Raw genomic sequence first — 23,208 nt, 5'->3', positions numbered from 1 at the left:
GGTGCAAGGTTACCTCTTTGGAAAGGGGAGACCCAGTCATTGGTTTAATGCTATTGCATTTGTGCCTCGAAAGTCAGGTGACTCTGTCACCCACTGACTATTCACTATTAGCCTTTCCTGGGTCAATTCAGTGAAATCTTTGTGAGCTGCATTGACTTCAGGAGGAGGACAAAAGGCGTGGGAGGGCAACAGTTCCATGAGAACATATAAGGTCAGCGTGCCTTCTGCAAGCTGCCTTGGTGAAAAGGCAAATTTTAAAAGCAGGAAAATTAGAGGGTACTATTTGTCTTATAAAAATGTTTCACTTTAAGATTTCCTTAAATAGCCAAGTTTGTTGAAAAGGTAAATTAATGAGACTTCCGGCAAGACGGAGGAATAGGTGGACGCACCGTACCTCCTCGTACAACCAAGAACAGAACAACAATAATTTACAACAATGATTTGCAGTCATAATATCAGAACTGTCAGAGGATTTATCTAAATGGAAGTCGGACAGCCAAGAAGTTGAAGTAGACCCGTACATCCAGACTGGTAGGGGACGACGAGCCGAGCGGGCGCGGGGCTGGCGCGGGTCACAGGCGTGAGTAGGTCGGGGGAAATTTGGCGCAAAATCGGCGCAACAGCAATCCGGGACGCAAGAGCGCAGTGGTACAGCGGTGATCCCTGAGTACTCGAGCGGCGGCTGGGGGAATCAGTGGGGCAGCGATTGTGGACCAGGGCCGAGCTCACGGCCCAGAAGCCCAGGGAAGTGTCTGACTCCAAGATAACAGAACGGTCGCCATTGATCCCTCCTGTCCCCGCTCCCGCCCCTGCCCCCACATATAATGTCACAATCTAGCGACTGGGGCGCCCAGCCCCGGTGAACACCTAAGGCTCCGCCCCCCACCATAACAAGAGTGACCAGACCGGAGAAAAAAGAAATAAATAAATAAAATAATAGGAGAGACAGGGAAAGACATAAGATATGTTTCCAGCAGAACAGATCAGTCCCCCAGGACTCATCCTTTTGAGTGACCAAGAAATAGCCAATCTATCAGATGCACAGTTCAAAACACTGGTGATCAGGAAGCTCACGGAACTGGTTGATTTTGGATGCAAATTACATGAAAAAATGCAGATTACCATAAAAGAGATGCAGGAAGACATACGGAGGAGAGCCAATTGTGAAAGGAAGGAATCTGAGTCTCAAAACAACACAGTGGACCAGAAGGAAGACAGAATCAACCAAACAGGAAAGCATGATGAAATAAGAATTCAAAAAATCGAAGAAAAGCTTAAGACCATTGAGGACACCTTTAAACGTTCCAACATCCGAATTATAAGGGTACCAGAAGGGGAGGACCAACAAGTGGAAAAGTTATTTGAACAAATAATAAAGGAGAACTTCCCCAAACTGGCAAAGGAAACAGTCTTCCAAGAAATCCAAGGAGCGCAGAGAGCCCCAAAGAAGTTGGACCCAAGAAGAAACACACCAAGGCACATCATAATTACATTAGCCAAGGTAAAAACGAAGGAGAGAATCCTAGAAGCAGCAAGAGATAAGGGGACAGTCACCTACAAAGGAGTTCCCATCAGACTGTCAGCTGATTTCTCAAAAGAGACCTTACAGGCAAGAAGAGGCTGGAAAGAAATATTCCAAGTCATGAAAGACAAGGACCTACATCCCAGATTGCTCTATCCAGCAAAGCTCTCATTTAGAATGGAAGAGAAGATAAAGTGCTTTTCAGATAAGGTCAAATTAAAGGAGTTCATCATCACCAAGCCCTTACTTTATGAAATGCTAAAGGGACTTATCTAAGAAAAGAAGATAAAGAAAAGACATGTATAGTAAAAGGACAGCAAACTCACAATTATTAACAACCACACCTAAAGCAAAACCAAAAGAAACTAAGTAAACAACTAGAATAGGAACAGAACCACAGAAATGGAGGGCACATGGGGGGGGGGGGCTAGCAGTAGGGGTGGGAGGAGGAGAGAGGGGGAAAAGGTATAGAAAATAAGTAGCATCGAATGTAGGTTGAAAATAGATAGGGGGAGGGCAAGAATAGTACGGGAAATGTAGAAGCTAAAGAACTCATAAGTATGACACATGGACATGGACTAAAGGGGGGAACGTGGGTGGGAGAGGGGGTACAGGGTGGAGGGGAGTGAAGGGGGAAATGGGACAACTGTAATAGCATAATCAATAAAATATATATATATATATAAAAAAGAAAAAACTTATGACAGGTGGACATGAACTAAAGGGGTGAATGTGGGTTGGAGGGGGTGGGCAAGGTGGAGGGGAGTGAAGGGGGAAAATGGGACAAGTGTAATAGCATAATCAATAAAATATATTTAAAAAAAAAGAAAAGGTAAGTTAATGTCACTATATATGATGGACTATTCTATTGCGTAGTCATTAAAAGAAATGATTCTAAAGAATTTAAATGGTTTGGGGAGATACTACAAGTTAAAAACACACTAAATATTGTTTTGAAATTAATTAAATCCATAAGCAATGACTTTCAGAGAGCACACTAGTCCACAGCACCTCGTTCACGTGTGGCATGGAGCCCACAAACTGGCCGGTTCTCGGGAGAGAATCACATCCCTCCTGTCGCCTGGCAGAAAACCCATCTGCCCTTTGCAAACAGCCCAAGTCTGATAATCTCAGGGGAGAAAAATCCTTACACTATTCTTTCCAAGAAAGAGAACAAATACTTTATTTAAATAGTTAGTTATGTCCAGTTTAGTGAGTCCAGTAAGTGAGGATCCCTTTCCTCACTTCCTTAGCCTACCCCTTTTCTGTCAGTTTTTAGCAACAATCTGGGGACGAATTGACAGCTGGTGATCAAACACAGCGTGTCAGTATACAATGTGGAATCTCACACCTTGAGGGCCCAGTTCTCTCACATTGCCTGGAGCGGGCTGCAGTGAGTATCTCAGCCATCTCTTAAACAGTAGCAGGAATTCCAGAGTCTTATCACTAAAAATCAGCTCCACAAAGGGGATTTGTTTGTTGCATTGGACCAACCCAGTTTTACCACTTCTCTGGTTTCCCTGGCTTCCGGGGAGCCTCTCTGACCGTGAGACTGCCCACCATTGTCTCTGAGTCTGGGCAGTTGGCAATAGTAAATGAAGACTCCATTTTAAACCTATGAGTTTTAACCTTGACTTCTGTGCTCTTCTGCCCTGTGATCCACTTGGACTAGGACCTCCTGCTTCTGAAGGCCAGTCCAGACTGCCTGGAATCCACGGATTTATCCATAAAGCTTGTTATCCCTATATCTGCTGTCTTTTAATTTTCAGGTTCTCTCAGCCAAGTGAAATTTATGGTTAAATTCCCCTATTGAGACAAAAAGAGCAGCTGACAAGTTTTCAAGTGGGCATAATTTTAAAAGTAAGATGTTTATAAAATTTGGTAGGATAAAGATCTAAAAAACTGTAATTTCATATGGATGATCCATAGTTAATGATATCTCAATTTAAAAAATTTTTTATTAGTCACCTGCAGAAATTCTGCCACTAAATTATAATTTCATGTAACCTTGGATTTTGTGGGACACATGCATTTGAAGAATGTTTCTGCATCTTCAACAAAACCATATGCTAAGGTACTTCCAATTTTGCTACTCAATTTCCCTTCTGGAAAAGTCTGTATGATAAATTTTGCCGGTTAATGCCAGGAGGGAAAAACTTGTCTTTCTGGTCAAATTTGTATGCTTTGGTGGCAGTTATTGACATGTGGCTGTCAAGTAGCCATCCCCTTCTTTATGCTGATTTTAGAAGCCCAGTACTTTCAGGGTAACAATATGCCCAGCTCTTAGGGTTGCTAGTTTAGAAAACAAAATTTTAAGAACACATAGTTAAATTTTAATTTTAGATAAACATACATTTTAGTATAAGTATACCCTGAATATTAAATATATTTAATATCCAATAAAGAACAGAATTTTATGAATGGCTTAGACCAAGGATAACATCATGCTAAGTATATAGTGTATATATACTACAGGGTCAGGACCCTAAATCCTGACCCTAATCATACCCCTGCACATTCACTTTTCCAGCATTCCTTGTAGCTAACAGTGGCCACATGACCAGTGATTTGTAAGGGGAAATCCACACAGGGGATTCCACTGTTTTTCTCCTCTTCCTGTCTGGAATGTGTACATTTAGGCCCAGATCTGCAGGAGACCCCTTGGAGCCAAGAGGTGGCAAGCACAAGGATGAACTCAGGCTGAAGACTATGAAGCAGAAACTGAGCCATTAATCAGCACCACCAGCCCTGGACTGCCTACTTTCCTGACTTCTTATGTATGAGACAAATGAACCTGATTGTTTTAAGCCACCAGTAGTTAAGGTTGCTGGTATTTGCAGTCACATGCATTCCTGACTGCTACCCCTCCCGCCCGCCACTCTTTGCCTTATTGCATGTGCTAGGGCCTCAAGGACAGCACTCACTAGTGGTGGCAGTAGTGGTCATCCTTAAACTATCTCTACTTTTAACAGAGACATAGAATTCTTCTAAAGTTTCTCTACTAAGAATATTGTTTGCCTTGGGGTTTGGTTGAAAACAATAATCAGGTTCAGAATATTCTCTTCTACTTCTCTGCCCAGAGGTTTTTTTCCCTTTCTTATTAATATTGAGTTATACTGGATGATTTTTTTTCACTTTGGCATATACTGAGATGACCATAGGGTTTTTCTCTTTTAATTTGTTACTATGGTAGATTATTACTAGTTTTTTATAACATCCAATCTTCCTCACATTCTTTCTAGATCATGATGAATTTGAAAAAATGCTGCTAACTTTTATTTAGAATGTTCCTGAGCTCTGGCTGGTGTAGCTCAGTGAATTGAGCATGGGCTGTGAATCAAAGTGTCACAGGTTTGATTCCCAGTCAGGGTACATGCCTGGGTTGCAGGCCATGGCCCCCAGCAACCGCACATTCATGTTTCTCTCTCTCTTTCTCCCTCCCTTCCCTCTCTAAAAATAAATAAATAAAATATTTTAAAAATACATATTTAGAATGTTCCTGAGATTTCTCTCTCTATATTTTTTCTTACACTATCCTTCCTAGTTTTGGTATCAAAGTTATACTAGCTTCATACAATCAGTTGGTAAGCTTTCCTTCTTTTCTCTTTCTATGGAATAGTATGAAATAAAAATCATCTGATCCTTTAAAGTTGGTAAATTTGCCTATAAAAAGCCTGAAGCCATTTTTCCTCTGGAATTTTGTGTGTGTGTGTGTGTGTGTGTGTGTGTGTTTGAGAGAGAGAGATATTTTTGACTACCAATGCAAATTATCTAATGAAATTGTTTTTTTTAAGTTTCATATTTTTTTCTTCAGTTAATTTTGGCAGTTTAGATTTTTCTAGGAAAATTTTCATTTCATTAAAAGATTGGCATAAAGTAATTACAATATAATTTTTTAAATATTCTGTGTATCTAAAGTATCTCTTTTCGTTTAAATATTATTTCTGTGCCTTCTTAATAAAATTTCTTTGTTGAGAGCTTAATTGACAAAAATGTAAGATATTTTAAGTATGCATTGTGGTTATCTGATATATGTATCCGTGGTGAAAGGCTTCCCCCTCATCTAGTTAGTGAATACATCCATCACCTCACATATTTAACTTTTTCTTTATCAGTGAGAACATTTAAGTTCTACTCTCTTAGCAAATTTCATTTACACAATACAGTGTTACCAACTATAAACTATAGTAAAACACAGTCACTGTGTTTTACATCAGATCCTTTAAGTCCCTGGCAACCACTTTTTTATTCTGTTTCTATGAGTTTTTTCTATCCTCTGTGTCTATGAGTTTGACCTTGTTTTTTTCTTTTTTCTTAGATTTCACATGTAAGTGGCACCATGCATCATGCAGTATTTGTCTTTGTCTTGCTTATTTCACTTAGCATAATATCTTCCAGTTACAGCCATGTTGTCATAAATGGCAAGATCTTCTCTTGTATTAAGTCTAAACAATATTCCATTATGTATCAACATTTATACCTATATGTACATACATCACATTTTCTTTATCCATTCATCTATTGACAGACACTTGTGTCCACACCTTGGCTAGTGTGCACAATGCTGCAATGAACATGGGGGTACAGACATCTTTCAAGATAATGACTTTGTTTTCCTTGGACAAATACCCAGAAGCTGTTTCTAATTTCTTGAGAATGCTCCATAGTGTTTTCCATAGTGGCTGTACCATTTCACATTTCCTTCCACCAATGGTGTACAGTGATTCTCTTTCACCACATCCTTGCTGGCCATTTGTTATTTATCTTTTTGGTGATAGCCATTCTAACCGGTGTGAGAGGATTTCTCACTGTGGTTTTGATTTACATTTCCCTGATGATCAGTGATGGCAATTTAAGCACCTTTTCATGTCCCTCTTGGTCATATGTTTTTATTCTTTGAAAAAAAAATGTCTATTCAGGTCCTTTGCTCAGTTTTTAATTAATTGGGACATTTTTTTTTGCTATTGAGTTATATGAGTTTTTTGTATACTTTGTATATTAAACCTTTATCAGATATGTGATTTGCCTATATTTTAACTCATTCCATAGCCTGCCTTTTCATTTTGTTGGTGGTTCCTCTTGCTGTGCCTGAAAAACTTGTTTGATGTAGGCTCACTTGTTTATTTATTTTTTTTGTTGCCTTTGCTTTTGTTGCAAATCCAAAAATCACTGTCAAGAGCTAACCCTCCTGTGCTTTTTCCCTAGAGGTTTTACATTCAAATCTTTAATAAAATTTGAATTGATTTTTGTGTACAGTATAAGAGGTGTCCAGTTTCATTCTTTTTAATGTGATTGTATGGTTTTCCCAACACCATTTATTAAAGAGATTATTCTTTCCTCATTGAATATTCTTGGACCCTTTGTTGAAAATTAATTGACCATGAAAACATGGATTTATTTCTGGGTTCTCTGTTATATTCCATTGATCTATGTGTCTGTTTTTGTGCCAGTACCTTACTATTTTGATTACTAGAGCTTTGTAATACAGTTTGGAGTCAGGAAGTGTGATACCTTCAGCTTTGTTCTCTTTCCCAAGATGGCTTTTGCTATTTGGGGTCTCTTGTGGTCTTATATGAAAATTAGAATTTTTTTCTGTTTCTATGAAAAAGTGCCATTGGAATTTTAATAGGGATTGCACTGAGTCCATAGATTGCTTTGAGCAGTATAGCCATTTTAACTGTTAACTATATAGCCATTTTAACTATATTATATCTTCCAACTATATGTAGCCATTTTAACTATATTAATATCCTTCCATTTATTTGTGTCTTCTTCAGTTTCTTTCATCAATGTTTTGTAGTTTTCAAAGTACAGATCTTTCACTTCCTTGGTTAAACTTATCCCCAAATATTTTACTCTTTTTGGTGTAATTCTAAATGGGATTTTTAAAACATTTCTCTTTCTGATAGTTGAGTTTTAGTGTATAGAAATGCAACTAATATTTATTTATTGATTTTCTTATCCTACAACTTTACCAACTTAATTTATTAGTTCTAGTCATTTTTTGGTGGCAACTTTTTTTTTTTAAAGATTTTATTTATTTATTTTTAGAGAAGGAAGGGAGGGAGATAGAGATAGAGGCAGAGAGATAGAAAGAAACATCAATGTGCGGTTGCTGGGGGTTATGGCCTGCAACCCAGGAATGTACCCTGGCTGGGAATTGAACCTGGGACACTTTGGTTCCCAGCCCGCTCTCAATCCACTGAGCTATGCCAGCCAGGGCTGGTGGCAACTTTAAGGTTTTCTGTATACAATATCATGTCATCTGCAGAGACAATTTTACTTCTTTCTGATTAGATGTCCTTTATTTCTTTCTCTTGCCTAATTGATCTGGCTAGGACTTCTAGACTTTATTCACTCCTGTGTTGAATAAAGTAGTAAGAACGAGCATCCTTGTCTTGTTCCTGATCTTGAAGGGAAAGTTTTTAGCTTTTCACCATTGAGTATAACGTTAATTGTCAGTTGTCATATATGGCTTTATTATATCAAAATATTGTACAATCCTTCTATATCCAATTTGTTGAGAAGTTTTTTTTTGTTTTTTTGTTGTTGTTTTTTTTTATCATGGGACAATGTTAAATTTTACCAAGTGCGTATAATATTTATTTAGTTGTATATGTTGAACTATCCTTGAATTCCAGGAATAAAGCCCGCTTAATCATGGTGTATGATCCTTTTAATGTGCTGTTGCATTCAGTTTGCAAATATTTTGTTAGGGATTTTTTGCATCTATCCTCATCAGGCATATTGGCCTGCAATTTTCTTTTCTTGTAGTGTCCTTGTCTGGCTTTAATATGAAGGTAATGCTTGCCTCATAAAATTAGTTTTGAAGTGTTCCTTCCTTTTCCACTTTTTGGAAGAATTTGAGGATTGGTATTAACTTTAAGTGCTCAGTATAATTCACCAGTGAAGCCACCTGGTCCTGGACTTTTCTTGGTTGTGAGGTATTTGATTACTGATTCTACCTCCTTACTAGTAATTGGTCTGTTCAGATTTCCTGTTTCTTCATTATTCAGTCTGGGTAGGCTTATGTTTCTAGGATATATATTTCTTTGAGGTTATCTTTGAGGTAATTATCTTTGAGGTAATTTTTTGTGTGTATAATTGTTTGTAGTAGTTTCTTAAACCTTAATATTTCTGTGTTATCAGTTGTAATGTCTCCTTTTTCATTTCTGATTTTATTTACCTGAGTTTTCTTTCTTTTGTTCCTTTAGTCTAGCTAAAGTTTTCCTAATTTTGTTTTTTATTACAAAACAGCTTTTAGTTTCATTGATAGTTTCTCTTGTCTTTCAAGTCTCTATTTCATTTATTTGCACTCTGATCTTTTTAGTTTCTTCCTTCTTGGGCTTAGTTTGTTCTTCTTTTTCTAGTTCCATGGGATGTAAAGGTAGGTTGTTTATTTGAGATCTTTCTTTTTTCTTAATACAGATGTTTATTGCTATAAACTTCTCTCTTAGAACTGCTTTTGCTGTATCTCATAAGTTTTAGTATGTTGTGCTTTCATTTTTGTTTGTCTCAAGATATTTTTAAAAATTTCTCTTAATTTCTTCTTTGACCTATCGACTTTTTAGAAGTATATTGTTTAATCTGTACACATTTGTGAATTTTCCAGTTTTGCTCTTGTAACTGATATCTCATTTCATAACATTGTGGTCAGAAACGAAGTTTGGTATAATTTCAGTTGTCTTCAATTTATTACAAGTTGTTTTAATTTATATTTATCTAATGATTAATGATGTAAGCATTTATTTATCTACTGTCTATATATCTATTTTAGTAAAATGTGTGTTCAAATCTTATGTCTATTATGTTATTGGGGTTGCTTGTTTTCTTATTACTGAGTTTTAAGAGTTCTTTATATTTTCTGGACAAAAATTATTAAGTATGTGTTTTGAAATATTAACTTCCAACCTGTAGCTTTTCTTTTCATTTTCTTAATACCGTCTTTAAAAAGGTAGAAGTTTTAAATTTTGATGAAAATTTTGTATCTTGGCTGTTTCAATACTCTGGTTGTGATACTGTATGAGAGTTTTGCAAAGTGTTATTTTTTTGAGAAAACTGAGTAAAGAGTGCAAGAGATCTCTCTGTGTCTTACAATTTAATGTGAATCTACAATTATCACAAATTCAGAAGTTTAATTAAAATACGGCACCAGTAGAATATGAAATGCCAAGCCAGAGTAGGAAAATTTGTTTGCAATTCATATAACTGATAAAAGATTAGTACCCAGAAAATATAATTAATTCCTATAAATAACTAAGAAAAAGAAATACAATGCATTAAAAAAAATAGGTTAAAGCCTTAACTCACTTTAAAAAATAGACCCTCAAATGATAAGTACACATCAGAAAATTGCTCAACTTCACTGGTCACCAGAGAAATAGAACTTGAACCCACCAAAAGATACCACAACAGACTTGCCAGGATGGCTAAAATTTGAAAACAAACTCAAAATATCAAGTGATGACAAAGACATGTATTACCTGGAATTCTCACATACTGCTGGCAGGAAAATAAATCAATTTTATCACCAGGGAAAACTGTGTGGCAATACCTACGAAATCTGAGCATCTGTACACCCTAGGACTCAGCAATTCTACTTTTCGATATATATCCAACAGCAGTGCATACATATGTGCATTAGAAGGCATGTATAAGAGTGCTTAGAGTGGTATTGTTCATAATCGTTTGATAGTGTAAACCACTGAAATTCCCATCATTGACGGAATGGATACAAAATTGGGGCCCATTCATACATATTCACTCATACGGTCATGCATATTTATCCTTGATGCCTCTCTTCCCTCACTCCTATCCTTCAGCCAGTCCCCAGGGCTCCACCTCCACAATATAACCAGAATTGGTTCACTTCTCTTCATATCCACTGATACCGTCCTCCTCCAATCCACCATCATTCCTCATCCGATTTACCATAATAGTCTTTTAACTAGTCTTGCTTCTACTCATTCTCCCCTATGATTCATTGTCTGTAAAGCAGCCAGAATAACCTCATCAAAATATAAGTCAGATCACCTCATCCTCCTGTTTAAAAACAGCTTTTAGTTTCACTGATATTTTCTCTTGCCTTTTTACTTTCTATTTCTTTTATATTTACTCTGATCTTGGTTGTTTTTTAATCATGTTTTATGTGAGGTCCTCAGACATCTCTTCACTGGTCTGAAATCTCTTCTCTTCCAAAGGTGATTTTAGTTTTGAGAAAATCCAGAAGTCTCAGAACACCGAATCTGGGCTGTGAGGTGGCTGAGTCACCTCAGAGATTTGATGTTTTGCCAAAAAACCCTGTATGAGATGTGATGCATGAGTGAGTATGTTGTTATGATGAAGATGCCAATCACCAGTTGCCCATAGCTGCAGCCGTTTTCATTGCAATACATTGCATCTCTCAACTGATGAAGAGCATTGAGGTAGTACTCCTTACTAATTGTTTGGACTGGAGGGGCATACGTGTGATGGACAACACCTTCCCAATCAAAAAACACAGTTAATGTGGTCTTGATCTTGTTGCAACTTTGTCACGCCTCCTTCGAGCACAGAGAACCAGGCTACTTCCATTGGGATGACGGGGCCTTCATTTCTGATCCATAGCTGTAGACCTATGATTCATTTCTGGTTATGAACTTCTTGAGGAAATCTGCTTCATTGGTAGTGGTTTGAATTAAGTCATTAGCAACTGCAGCACAATGTTCCTTCTGCTCTGGTAGCAGAAGCTGCAGAATGAATTTTGCCATGACACCTTGCATGCCAAGATACTAGTTAAAATCTCGGACACAGTAGCTTTTGGAATCCCCAGATCAGCTTCTAGTTCTTGACCTGTCAGTCACCGATCTTTGTTGATCGCAGCCCATATGCGTTCAACATTCTCAGGTGTTCTGCTTGTTGGAGGCCTTCCAGAACCTGCATCGCTTTTAACAGATTCACAACCACATTTGAAGTGCTTGTGCCACACTTTTGTTTGCACTGTATTCCTTGCGTCCTCCCAGAAAGCCTTCTGAATCATCTGAATAGTTTCCACAGGGGAATGTTCAAGCTTAACACAAAATCTGATACAGATTCATTGCTCTACCCATTCATTTTGAATGTGATGACCGCACAGTACACATGCTCACTCAGCGGCAGCTACCACCCTTACTGACTAGTACAGTGAAGTCATCGTTGTTCACATATATGTATTCCATTTCACTCTTTGGCTGCCAGGTTACACCGATGCCGATGTCATGCAAACCATTCTCACTGTATTAACAAGGGCTGGACTTTTTACAGACAGACCTCGGTAGATTATCTAGAGCTTTCAGCAGGCTCTCATTGTAATTAGGATTAAATACAACTCCTCATCATGGTTTGAAAAGCTGCCATGCTGATTCTAGTGTGGATGTTTAAAAAGAAAGATCCTAAAATACACTGAGTGGTTTGAACAAATTAAGAGTTTATTTTTCTCTCGCACAAGAGCTGAAAGGAAGATAGTCCAAGGTTGTCAGGGCAGCTCTGCCAAACTCAACATGGAGTTCATCTATGGCTCCAAAGTGTCTGCCCACAACATCTGCATCTCAGCTAGCCAGAAAGAGGAAAGGAAAAGGGGAGACTGTGCTCTTTCCTCTTTAAGGGTATAGTCAGAAATTTTCCTTTCCACTTGTGTGTACCTTCTCACTGGCAAGATGCTGGTCGTCTGATACATCTGTCTGAAGGGAAGCCTGGGAAATTGTAGTCTTTAGCTAAGCTGACATGTGCCCACCCACAATTCTGTTATTGTGGAAGTAGGGAAGAATGAATATTGAGGGCCACACATAGTCTCTGATCTAGCCTACATCCTGTCATTTCTCTTAACCTCTCCAGCTTCATCTCCTCCTCCTCTCTCCCTTGCTCTTGGCCCTCTAGCCACACTGTCCTTCTTGCTCATTGCCTCCTAGGTCCTCAAGGCTTTTTGTACCTGTGCTATCCTATATCGGGAATGCTCTTTCCTAGATCTTTATATGATTGGCTCCTGCTTATCATTTGGATCTCAACTCAAGCCTCATAAATCTTCTGAGAGTCATTCAGTGATCCTTCCCTCACAGGCAAAGTAACCATCTCCTTATCACTCTCTGACTCATGTCGTTTAATTTCTAATGCTTATCACTTACTACTTTATTGCTGGTGCTTACGTTCTCATTTACTTACCTGGTTTTTATCTGTACCTCCCTTTAGAATGTTAAGTACCATGAGAGCAGAAATGTTGTCTAACTTTTTCCCTGGTGGATCCCCAGTGCCTAAATGCTATCTCGGATAAAGCAAGTGTTCAACAACCATTTGTCGAACAGATGAACTAACTTAACCCAAACCCCTCATTCTACCGCTGGGAAAGCTGAAGCCCGGAGAAAGTGAATGCACACAATGCAACACATAGATGATGTATCATGGAATTGTACACTTGAGATCTATATGATTTTGTTAACCAATGCCACCCTAATAAATGTAATAAAATATTTTTTAAAATTAAAAGAAAGTAAATGGCTTGCCTGGAGTTCTGCAACGAGGTAGGGGATTCTCAGGCCAGCGCTTTCCTGAACGCCCTGTTTCATGCGGCCTCCTCGTTCAAGTTTCTTCTACCATCTCAGCCCTCGGTGAGCGCCGCTCTGAACTCCTACAGCATTGGACTCTGACAGCCGCTGGGTTTTTATTCTGTGCTACTTTGTACTGGTATTTATCTTTTTACGTTTGTCTTCTTTTCCCAACCAAGCTTCAACCCCCTTCAAAAGCCCAACTTTCTAATGCAGAGAGAACACAGGCCCTTAGGAAGGATTCTACAAAGAAACTAAAGTTACTTTACTCAGTAAAGCGAAACTCCAAACCCTTACAGCTTTCCTCTTGTCTTATTACTGACGATAAGGGCTGGGTTCTGGCAGACTGGGTTTGGGCGGGAGGTCATTTCTGTGCATCCCCAACAAAGCATACCGGCCAGACTGTCTTACCAGGAGTGGGAATTGTATGTGTTTCATCAATACTGTGCAGAGGAGCTGCTCTGGGTAGAATGGGTGGATTCTGAAAGGTAATGCTTGCTTTTGGTGGAATCAGTCCTCGTTCTAGCATACTTAAAATCCCTAAAAAAGGAAGATTAGAAGAATATGAGTTTAATTTGAAGCATTTCCCCAAAGTCTGAGCTCTATACATTTCTCAAGTGTAACTTACTCAATTCATCATCTTATTTGTGAGCATATATCTAGTGCCTTAATTCTTTGCATGAAAAAATAGCTACAGCACCTGTATATTTAAGCCTTAAGTTCTAACCCAAAGGAAAAAAAAGGCATTTCCAATAGTGGTAATGTGAAATAAACTTGTACTAAGATCATTTCATTTTAAGGTAGAATTATCATTTCAAAGCAAATTAAAACTGCTTTATACTTATGACATTTCCAGTTATTGATAATATTGTTTTTCCTTTTAAAATTCAGAGAAATCAGATACACAGCCGTAACAACTTAAGAGATCTTTTGTTCTGAAAGAAGGAAAATCTGTGTGCTTGAAACCGTGCCTCTGTTGTTACAATGAGTCATATTTTATAAGAGTTATTTTTAGATGTTTTCATATCACCAGAAGGCATAAATGTCTTAATAGGTTATTTTAGTGTCACTGGGCAACATGGTTAGTATTAATGCAACTAATTTACAATTCCTTGAACTCATACTGTGTCAGCATGGTTGTAGCCAAGGCTTTTTAAGGACAAGAGGCATTGTTAAATAAATAGAGAAAGAATAAATCAATGAATAAATGAATAATTGAACAAAGCCTGCTGTCAGGAGCAAAACTTTCATTAAGGTAGATCTATTGTATTGAAGCCAGAAACCCAGAAACTCAGGGAGTACTTGACAGAAACTTGTGACAGGGCTTTAGCTTCTTGTTGCTCTCATGTAGCAAGAAGAAAAGTAAAGAGCTCCAGGTCTCGATGCAATCCTGGCATACAAACTGTGTACCAAGCTGGAGTAAACTGAAGAAGTTGGCACACGTTCTAAGATGGACAAATATGGCTTCTACTTGCCTTATGGCCACTAATGACTATGTTTGGCTATTATTAAGAGTGTTGAAGTCTAGTATTATAGGATAGGAATTCAGAAAAAATGACTACTGCAGGATTGGAGGGCTAAAGATGATGTCACTTGTCAAACAATGGTTCCAAAGAATATTCAGTTTACATACTGCAGAATCACCTGGGGGCAGGGGGCAGAATTTCTTGTTACAAATGGAGATTCCTGGGCACCCTCCCAGAGCTATCTAAATTTTTGCAGCCAGGGCCTGGGAATCTGCATTATTGAATATATGCCCTGAGGTTTGAAACCCACCAGAACTGAGGACTAGGAACTCACATTTTAAATAAGCTCTCTAGGTCCATCTTTTGTACTCTTAAAACTTAAGAACTACTGATCCAAAGTACAACTCTTTAAGCCTTTTTTGAAATTAGTAGTATTGTTTTAAAACATTCAGATTAATTCTTTGTTCTCACAAATATTTTCCACATATGAATATCAAATCTCACTTCCAAGACCTGCACCTGTTTGTGCAGAAATGAAAAGCAGAGCTTCTTTTCTCTCGTTCAGTGTATTTTTATTACTAGAGTGAGTTTCATTCTCTGAAAATCCCAAGAATATAAGCATGATTTTAACCCTTGCTTTAGTATATAGGTTGAAGCAATTCACTTATTTTTTAGACAAACACACATGTGTGCATTTACCATGGGAAAGAAAATGTTAAGACTATGGAATAAGCAAGAGAGACTACTAGATAGCTTTTCATTAAACTGCTGGAACCTCTAGAGATTATCTGACCCTTGGTTTTGGTTAATCTATTTTATAATTCTATAGAGATTAAGGTTAATTAATAGGAAACTGAAAGCAATGTACATAATTCTTGTTTATACACATGCCAATAAATTCTGTCACACAGAGGGACAATTCTTCCCCCAACCTCAAAAAGCCAGTTTTACATCTATTTGCAAGTTTCTTTCAGTATTCTTGCTTTATAAATGTGTCTGTTGTTTGGATTGTTCTTTGAATCAATTGTAACATCTTACTGGTTTCCTCAATTAATGAGCTAAATAACATCTTTAATCTCATTTTATATTTGTGTAAGAGTCATGGTTTTACTTAAAAAAAAATGTGCTTTAGGAATTTTGGAGATCCCACCAAGATAACCAAAAGATTCATCTGAAATTGCCAGAAATGGTGCAGCCCATAGAGAACCAAGTCCAGGCACATATTTTTCTTGGTTTCCACAGGTGAATTCGAAGTGGAAGTAGAAATTTGTTGATTCTGTTTTCCTAATTTAAATACTACTCCCTATTACCTTTGTGTTTTGTTTTTCATTTTGGTTCACTTATGGCTGTTAAATTATTCCTGCTGTTAGCCAAAATGACTGCAAATTTGGTGATATCTATAAATGAATTAATTTCTTATAGAGATCTACTCCTTGTTGAGTAAGAAACAATGGAGAATGTAGTTTGATAGCCTTTTGTTTGTCTATTTGTATATTTTGAGCTCAAATCAATTAGGAATTTCATGCCCACAAAGAAGTAGAATAAATCATAATCTGGACCATTGCGTTTTTGTTTTTTCCATGTTTATTTTTCATCTGTGGCTGAAATTATAAAATGGAAGTGATAAGCTTTTTCTATATCTATATGTCTATATAGCAATAATTCAGAAAGGCCTTTATGTCTCAATGTAAATGTAGAATGTTTTCCTGTCTCCAAATGGTATTAATAAATTAGATTATAAAATCTCTTAAATTAAAGGAGCTCTGTTCTGATTGAATTATGTAGACAGAAATATGTTTATATAAGTTGAATGTTACTAAAATTCCCAGAAAATAAGGAAATCAAACTTCTAATACTTTAAATGTGCCCCCTTCACTTCCCACATTCAGAATTCTCATTGAGTCTCCTTACTTTTAATGGCAATATAGCTGTTTGCACAGTGTCAGTAAGAATCTGTTCTCCTTTTATTATCAATATAATTGAACAAATTAAAATTTAGTATTTAAGAATGATGCTTATTAATTAGGTCAACGAAAGTTGACTTTATGGTACCAATGCTTATAACGACCTCCCAGAAAAACTGGCCAGGTACAAAGTTTACAGGTAAGGAAGGTCACTTTCTAGTAGGCCCAAGTATCAGGATATTTGAAGTCACTTCAGAAGAAAGGAATGTACCCAAATTTATAGATCCTTCCATTGAAATCCAGTGGGCAGAATTTCTTGGGCTTGCTCTCTAGCCTTTGGGTAGTAAACAATAGAGGTTTTGAAAAGTTCTCTCTGAGCTTCCTTAGGAAGACTTCTAGCAGAGCGATTTTAAAATGGACAATGTGGTAATTAACATTCCTGCTACCTCTGTGTAAATAACCAGGCCAAACCTAATGAGACTAACCTTAGCTTGTGAAAAATTTTATGAGATCATTTTGATCATAATGGGGGAAGACTGTAAGGATACTATTTTTTAAAGTTTTGGAATAATCAAAAGAGATTACGAGATGCCTTTGGAACAGAATGCTGGAGCTGCCAGGGATTACCTGGACCCACCCTCCGAACAGACTATTTTATAACTCTGTAGAGACTGAGGTTAACTTGAAAAACAAACCCTGATGATAATGCACATAATTCTATCTATAGACATAAAAACACATTCTGTCTGGTGTAGGGACACCCCTCTCCCATGGAAAATCCAGTGTTGTATCCATTTGTGAATTTATTTTAACATTCCAGATCTATAGATGTGTGTTCTTTGGATTCTCCTTTAAAGCAGTGTAACATCTTACAGACGCCCTCTTTTAATTGATGAGTTAAATACAATCTTGACAATATTCGTTTTATATTTGTATGAGAGTCATGATTTTATCTTTTTGAAAATTATTGTTTAGTGCCATTATCTCATTAAATTTTCATTAACACTCTTACTTTCCTGTTGAATAGATTAGGAACTGGAAATTCATTCATTCTGTCATTCATTCAACCAATATTTAAGTGCCTAATATGTATCAGGAACTATATACTCTGAGGGTTAAGGATGTAGTGGTAAACCAGAGAGCCCTCACAGAGCCTGCAGTAGCAAAGAAGACCTTAAAGAAATCCATGAAATATAATTACAAACTGTGATAATCAATGAAGGAAAAACACAGATGCTTGAGGAAGTGACTTTTAGGCAGAGGTAAAGGTACTGGTGAGGGCCTGATACGAACACGTGTTTGACCTGATAAGGAAAGGAGAGAAGGCCCACGTGGCTGGAGTGCAGGGAAAGCAGGGAGATGAGAATGGAGGAGGGGGCAGATGGGGTATGCTTTGTTTACAGAGCTTGGAGTTTATTCAAGATCAGAGAGCCACTTGCCTGAGGTCACAAAGTGCCTGAATTGAAAATCTGGGTTGTGCACTGTGAGACTTATACATTCTTTATCATTAAAAAAACCCCAAATTTCTTTTTTTGGATTTAGCAAGGTAACTCAAGAAAAAGTAGGGAAATGGGAAAGAGACGGGGAGGGCTGGTGGTGGGGTGGGGGTTGGCTGGGATGAGAGTAAAAGACAGAAAATTGTACTTGAACAACAATTAAATAAAAAAAGAAAATAATAATAATAATATCAATATATTAAAAAAAGAAAAAGTAGGGAAGTTTACCCTGCATTTTTCAAAATGATTCCTTCTTCTGGATGTTGTTAACCTTTCACCTCATGCTGGACTTGTGTAGACCTAGAGTGAGGCTTAAGTAACATTTAAGTGCATCAGGAACATGCAAAAACTCTGGACACTGTCTCCATTTCTGTGACTTGTACTTTCCTGATGCTCAGATTACCTTGCACAAACCAGACATGTAGCAAGTGTTCACTGAGCACATGGTGAGGCGTGTGTTCCCTGGTAGATGACTGAGAGATAAAAATGTGATTTTTTTCCAGACCAAGCTACCATGTTTCTAGATTGACCTTTGTTTTGTAGCATGTTTTATTGTGCCTTTTGCTAAAGCAAGCATTGATTGATTCATTTGTTCACTACTGCATTCATCCTAACTGATCTGGAAGAATATAAATGGTAATAAAGCAAGAAATAGAAACTCTGCTGATGTGGTTCAGTATTCCCAGGGAGTAAATGCTGGGTTGGCCAAAAAGTTTGAATGTTTCCATAAGATGGCTGTAGTAGTGCTTAGCTGTCTTTAACTTCATTTGAAACAATTTTGTTAGATTGTACTGGGACAGCTGTCATTGCAACATGCATTTAAAGAAACACCAAAATTGGTGAATTTTTGTATACCCATTTTAATATTGAAGATGGAATGAAATATGCAACATTTTCAGCATATTATGCTTTATTATTTTAAGAAAGGTGAAAATGCAACTGAAATGCAAAAAAAAGATTTGTTCGGTATATAGAGAAGGTGCCATGACTGATAGAACGTGTCAAAGTGTTTTACGAAGTTTCGTGCTGGAGATTTCTTACTGGACAATGCTCCACAGTCGGGTAGAACAGTTGAAGAGGATGGCAATCAAGCTGAGATATTAATTGAGAACAATGAATGTTCTACCACATGAGAGATAGCCAGCATACTAAAAATGTCCAAATCAATAAAGTTATTGGTGAAATGAAAAATGTATCCTTTGTTTTACAGAAAAACTAAATGGACTTTTTGGCCAACCCAATATTATATAAACTAACCAAAAGCATATGTCACAAAGATTTCTGAGCAATGATGGTTCATAACTAGGAAAGTAATAGTTACACTTGTGGGAGGCTTAGCAAGTTAAGTCACTTATGACTCTAGGTTCTCTTGAGCTTGGCTATCCATCCACCACCTGGGCAGCAGGCAGGTTGTAGGGGCTATAGGACTTTGAATCTCTAGGTGCCTGAAGAACCCTTGGGAAGCAACTTTAACTCCACAATACCTCCAGACAACGAATAGAAAATGAGATAGAAGTAATTAAAGACCATCTCACTTGGTTATATTTGAGATATGAGAAAGGATTCACTTAGGCATTCTTTACACTTCAGCCAATTAAATTAAGTAGCAGGGAGATGTTAAAAGGTTGCTTTGGACATTTAGTCCTTAGTTATTCATTCATTCATTCTTTAATTTGCTTATGTATTTGACCGACATTTAGTATGTGCAAAATGCTAGATATGGTTCCAGGAACTGGGGACACTGAAATATAGAACCCTTGTTTAAACTTTGCTTAAAAACTAGGAATCTACTGGTTTCACAATGACTGGAATTAGAACTAAGACATGCATAGTTTAAATACTAATTACATTAACTCTAGCATCATATTTCTGCATAATAGATATTGAAATAAGATTTTTAAATGCTGCCAAAATAACATCAGAAACCATATCCACTCAGAAGCTTGAACATTTCCAGTAATATCACTTGAACACAATACTTTTAATATGTAATAGCACCAACTTAAGTCAATATTAAGTCTGTAGAATAGTGGACTTTAAAAGTGGAAGGGACTTGAGTGCTCTCATCTGTCTAACCTTGTCTGTCCAGAGTGAGGACTGGGCTTATCTGAGGTCACCTAAGAGCATCCACTGCTGAGCCAGAACCCAAACTCAGGCTTGCAACCCCACCTCAATGCTCCTTTCTTGAGATGCCTGGACACATAGAACGGTTACTGAATCACTGACCTCTGCTGGCATCCTCTTGTAAGACTGGTATGGGGGTGAAATAGGGATCCGTGCGATGAGAAGCCGGCAGAACTGTGAGGTTGCTGACAGTGGCCCCTTGTACTAACTTCTGAACCTTCACCTAGATGGTCAAAAATTTGTTTTCAGCAGGCATTTTTGCTTTCAAAATGAACAGTTTTCTTCTTATAAACAATAAATAAGGTTATGAATAGTTTCATTAAGTTTTAATAAAGTAGCAATATCGGCTCCGATTTTATTGCTCATGAGTACCCTGTGCCATTGTCTGCTGTCAGGAGTTTGTGTAATTTAAAATAGTTAATTAAATCCAATTAACATGTTGTGTTTTCTACTATGCAAAGTCAGTATAGTAGTTAATAAAGGAACATTAAGATTTTGTTCAATTTTAATGACTACAATATAAAAGTGCTAAATCTTGGCAGAAGAAATTTTGAATAAAGCAAAATTTTGTACAAGCAAATTTTCCAGGAAATACATATTAGAGTTTTGAAGCTAAAAAAAAACCCTGGGAGAATTTAAAAATAAACGTATCAGTCAACATTCAGAGGTTAAAGATGAACCCTGACTAGATGTTCGCAGCTCTCCAGCATGGTTCAAGACATGAGATCAGTTACAATAGGTGATTACTTTTCCTAAAGTTATAAAATGCTTTTATTATAGTTATGAAATATGAATTATTGCTATTAAATGGTGTCTAGATTTTAAAGATTATATGTATTGCATATAAATCATATTTAATTTATAGCCCAAGAACAATAGTTTTACCTTTATTATAGGAGGTTATGAACTACCTGGGCCCCCTCAGCAGGGAAGATGCAACTGCTTGATATTTCTAGACTGATTTAAATTTTCAAGTAATTTTCCAAACATTAATTAATTTGCGTAACTTCTGAGGGAAACAGTTTGCTATTTAACCAGTAAAGAACCGAGACAGAAAGGTTAGTAGGTTTGTTTCAGGTCACAATATATTAGATATACACAGATACACACACTTTAAAATATGCTGTATTTACACTAGGTACCCACACTTAAAATCACACAATTTTAAAGTTAATCTGATTTTACATGAGTGAAATTTGCCATTGGACTCGAATGTACTGCACCTCATTGCTCATCAAGGTCATGGTGACCTGAAGGAAAAGAAAGAGGAAGTTTCATCAAGAACCGGGGGAGAAAATCACTTTACAAAGGAAGTATCTGTTGGCTGAGCAATGTCTGTGTGGACGAAGTTGTTGGGGCCCTACCGCCAGGACAGGCACTGAAGGGAAACTGTAAAGAGCCACCAGCCCATGAACAGTGAACCCTTTCATGAGGTTTGGTGAAGACAGTTTTAAATGACCATGAAGGGGATTTTTTACAGGGAAGCAAAGACTATAAGTGCAATCCGTTTCCTCCCAGGCGAGTTTGGGTGGGGAGGAAAGGGGAGTGCTAGGAGCCTGGCCTTGAGGAGAGTACGGAGCTCGTGTGCACGTAGTGTTACTGTGGGTCACGGGTCTTGCTGACTCATTTGGTCTCCTGCTCATCCTCAGCTCTTCCCTTCACACCACACCTCCGAAAGTCTCCAATCAGCAGGGCTGAGAAAATCACCCCGTGCCCTGTACCCCAGACACGGCACATACAGAGCTGAGGGTAGTCAGCGTCAAAAATGGCAGGTCTCAAGTGGAACCCAATCAACAAAACAAACAAACAAGCGAAAAAGAACCAGAAGCATGGAAATAAAGAACAAACTGACAGGGACCAAAGGGGAGAGGGGAGGGGAATAGTGGGGGACGGAAGGGGGACCTGTACAAAGGACCCATGGACAAGGACAATGGGCTGGGGCAGGTCAGGGAAGGCAACAGGGCAGAAAATGGGGACAACTGTAACTGAACAACAATATGTAAAATAAAATAAAATAAATAAAATGGCAGGACTTCAGTTCTCTGATTGATAGGAGGGTCAGGAAGGCAAAGGTAAATTGGAGGAAGAAAGATTCAACTTTAATAAAATTGTCAAGCACTGTGAAAATGTAAAATATAGGTTTGACGGTTCCAGGGCACACAGCACAATTCATCTGGATTTTCTGAAAGCCTTTGACAAAGTGCCCCTGACAACCTGCTCTTGAAAGCTAAGGTGGTAGGATCCAACATAAAACATGGCAGAAAGTGTGACACAAAGGACAGGGCAGAAGGCAGGTGACGTTCGGACTCTGTCAGGCAGCCAGCGCGTTCACAATGCTGGTTTCTTGAATTCTTCAAATTGCATCAGTCTCAACAAAGTAAAAGCCAAACCCAAGGGGGCAGTGCAGAAAAGGGAGTGAGGGGTGTGCGTGCGTGTGTGCGTGCGTGCATGTGTGTGTGTAGGGGCATGAAGGGGAGGTGACATCTTGGCAAGTTTATAGAAATAAAGCCTGCAGACAGTGTCGCTGGATGTGAAACCTGGGCCTGCTCTTCTCTCCCGTTCCCATGGTTAAGATAACCATTTCTGAGAGGACTGTAACAACCTTCAGCCTTTACTGAGCACTTACTATATCACACTAACTTTAATACAATAAGCATTAAATTTCATGAGCAATGGAAGAGCTCAGGGCTGTGGGAGTGCAGGAGAGGGAGTAATTAACTCTGCCTGCTGGCATGGCATAAGGCTTTGCAGTGATCTCAGACCTGGCTGTATGTTAGAATCACTCAGGGAGCTGTTTAAAAATACTGCTGCCTGGGCCCTAACCCTGGGCCATTAAATCTAAATAGCCAGTCTGGAGCCTGGACCTTGGTATTTTTATAAAGCTCCCAGGTGGTTCTGATGTGTAGCCAAGGCTGAGATGTACTGCAGCAAGTGATATTTAAATTGACCTTAAATGACACATTGAAGGGCCACGTGGAGAAGAGAGGGCAAGGACAGGTAGACGGAACGGCGGAGACACAGTGCGGTGGCACACGAATCCGGGGAGAGCTCGTCCGAGGCCAGGAGCCCTTCGTGCTGTGTGCAGCGGGAGGGTAGGTCGGGGGAAGAGACTGGAGAGACGGGCTGAGATTAATGAAAATT

General features: G+C 38.1%; 1 protein-coding gene across 1 annotated transcript in view; it reads right to left on the bottom strand.

Annotated features, from left to right (window-relative positions):
• Positions 1-23,208, bottom strand: part of IQCH (IQ motif containing H) — a 192,313-nt gene that overhangs the window by 112,963 nt on the left and 56,142 nt on the right. Inside the window, exons 6-7 of the mRNA XM_036017373.1 lie at positions 20,170-20,290; positions 13,448-13,617 (exon numbers count right to left, since the gene is read on the bottom strand). Of these exons, the coding sequence (XP_035873266.1) occupies positions 13,448-13,617; positions 20,170-20,290 (291 nt within the window). The remainder of the gene's footprint in view (positions 1-13,447; positions 13,618-20,169; positions 20,291-23,208) is intronic.

This window comes from Phyllostomus discolor, chromosome 1, assembly GCF_004126475.2.
Source record: "Phyllostomus discolor isolate MPI-MPIP mPhyDis1 chromosome 1, mPhyDis1.pri.v3, whole genome shotgun sequence".
Lineage (NCBI taxonomy): Eukaryota > Metazoa > Chordata > Mammalia > Chiroptera > Phyllostomidae > Phyllostomus > Phyllostomus discolor.
Note: the sequence above shows the minus strand (reverse complement) of the source record. Positions and strands in the feature narration are given on the sequence as shown.